The sequence below is a fragment of the Neoarius graeffei genome, chromosome 16 (genome assembly GCF_027579695.1).
Source record: "Neoarius graeffei isolate fNeoGra1 chromosome 16, fNeoGra1.pri, whole genome shotgun sequence".
NCBI lineage: Eukaryota > Metazoa > Chordata > Actinopteri > Siluriformes > Ariidae > Neoarius > Neoarius graeffei.
This window is the reverse complement of record NC_083584.1, coordinates 27,289,975-27,291,414: the sequence shown is the minus strand read 5'-3', so window position 1 is coordinate 27,291,414 and position 1,440 is coordinate 27,289,975. Positions and strand designations below refer to the sequence as shown.

General features: G+C 46.3%; 1 protein-coding gene across 1 annotated transcript; it reads right to left on the bottom strand.

Moving 5' to 3' along the window:
- Positions 1-253: 253 nt before the first annotated feature.
- On the bottom strand, positions 254-853 carry LOC132900000 (cytochrome b-c1 complex subunit 7-like). The gene is made up of 2 exons (XM_060942038.1): positions 674-853; positions 254-313 (listed from the first exon to the last, which is right to left on the bottom strand). The coding sequence occupies exons 1-2, from the start codon at positions 851-853 to the stop codon at positions 254-256; spliced, it is 240 nt and encodes a 79-aa protein (XP_060798021.1).
- Positions 854-1,440: the final 587 nt, after the last annotated feature.

Genomic DNA, 1,440 nt, shown 5'->3' with positions numbered 1-1,440 from the left:
TATCAATTTGCATTCGGCAAACTCCTGCAAAAGTCCATTGCAATACTATCAGTATGCTGAACACCTATAATGCACTTGCAAGTTTGTAGGAAACATGGACGAGAATCCTGTTTCTTTTTTTTTTAAAGATAATTCACTTTCTACTTTTACTTTCAAAGAAAGAGACGTGAGGGGGGAAAAACTTGACAGAAGTCAAATTTAATAAGCACATGGACATCACACTTGATAAATACAAGACAGCAGCCACTTTATTCTATTTCTTCTGCCACTCTTCCCTTTCTTTTCTTTCACGAATAACCTCTTTCAAGTAGGGCTCAAGGTATGGCACCCATCCATCCATCCATCCATCCATCCATTATCTGTAGCTGCTTATCCTGTTCTACAGGGTCGCAGGAGCCTATCCCAGCTGACTATGGGCGAGAGGTGGGGTACACCCTGGACAAGTCGCCAGGTCATCGCAGGGCTGACACATAGAGACAGACAACGGCCAATTTAGAGCCTAACCTGCATGCCTTTGGACTGTGGGGGAAACCGGAGCACCCGGAGGAAACCCACGCAGACACGGGGAGAGCAGGCAGACTCCACGTAGAAAGGCCCTCGTCAGCCACTGGGCTCGAACCCAGAACCTTCTTGCTGTGAGGAGACAGTGCTAACCACTACACCACCGTGCCGCCCTAAGGTATGGCACATCTTTCTCAAATTTTGTCCACTGGTCCTTGGGAAGAATTTGATGCTTCAAGCAGAGATCAAAGGCCCTCTTTATGCGGAACATTCGATGGTTGTAGACTGGCTCTGGAAGCCGTTGAATGGCCTCCTTCACATGTGGGGTTTCATGGATAGTATCATCTCGCATCAGACCGAGCTTGTTGAACCCGACTGCATTGTAGTGCCACTTCTTGAAGCCCAACAAACAACCTGGTGCCTTCGGCACCATTTTCAGTCTCAGGGACAGCAGCAGAGGATCATACATGTCAACCTATACAGATTGTCCGGAAATTATACGGATTTTAGCTCATTTCAAGGGCGTACGGGCGTATAAACAAAGTCTTACGGATTTTCAGTATTTTCTGACCTAAATTTATTTTGTGCATCTTACTTGAACATCGTCAGCTGATCGTCGCAAAAACATACAAAAGCTCGATTTATAGACAAAGAACAGCGTGTATGCAGGGGCAGATAACCCAGACTATGTGAAACCGGATGTTTATTCCTCAAGCCTCGTGCAGTATCGCGACTGCGAGACTTCGCTCGTTCCGGTCATGCGCACGATCTGCATTTAAACGCGCCAAATGGTCATTGTTCGAACGATTTTCTCGTTGTGCAGAGCGACATTGTTTACACCTGAGAGATTTTGAATAGCATCTGCTGAATGAAAGAATGGGAACACCAAGAAAGAAAATGAGATACGGCGGGCGGTATCTTCCTGAATGGAAGGAGACA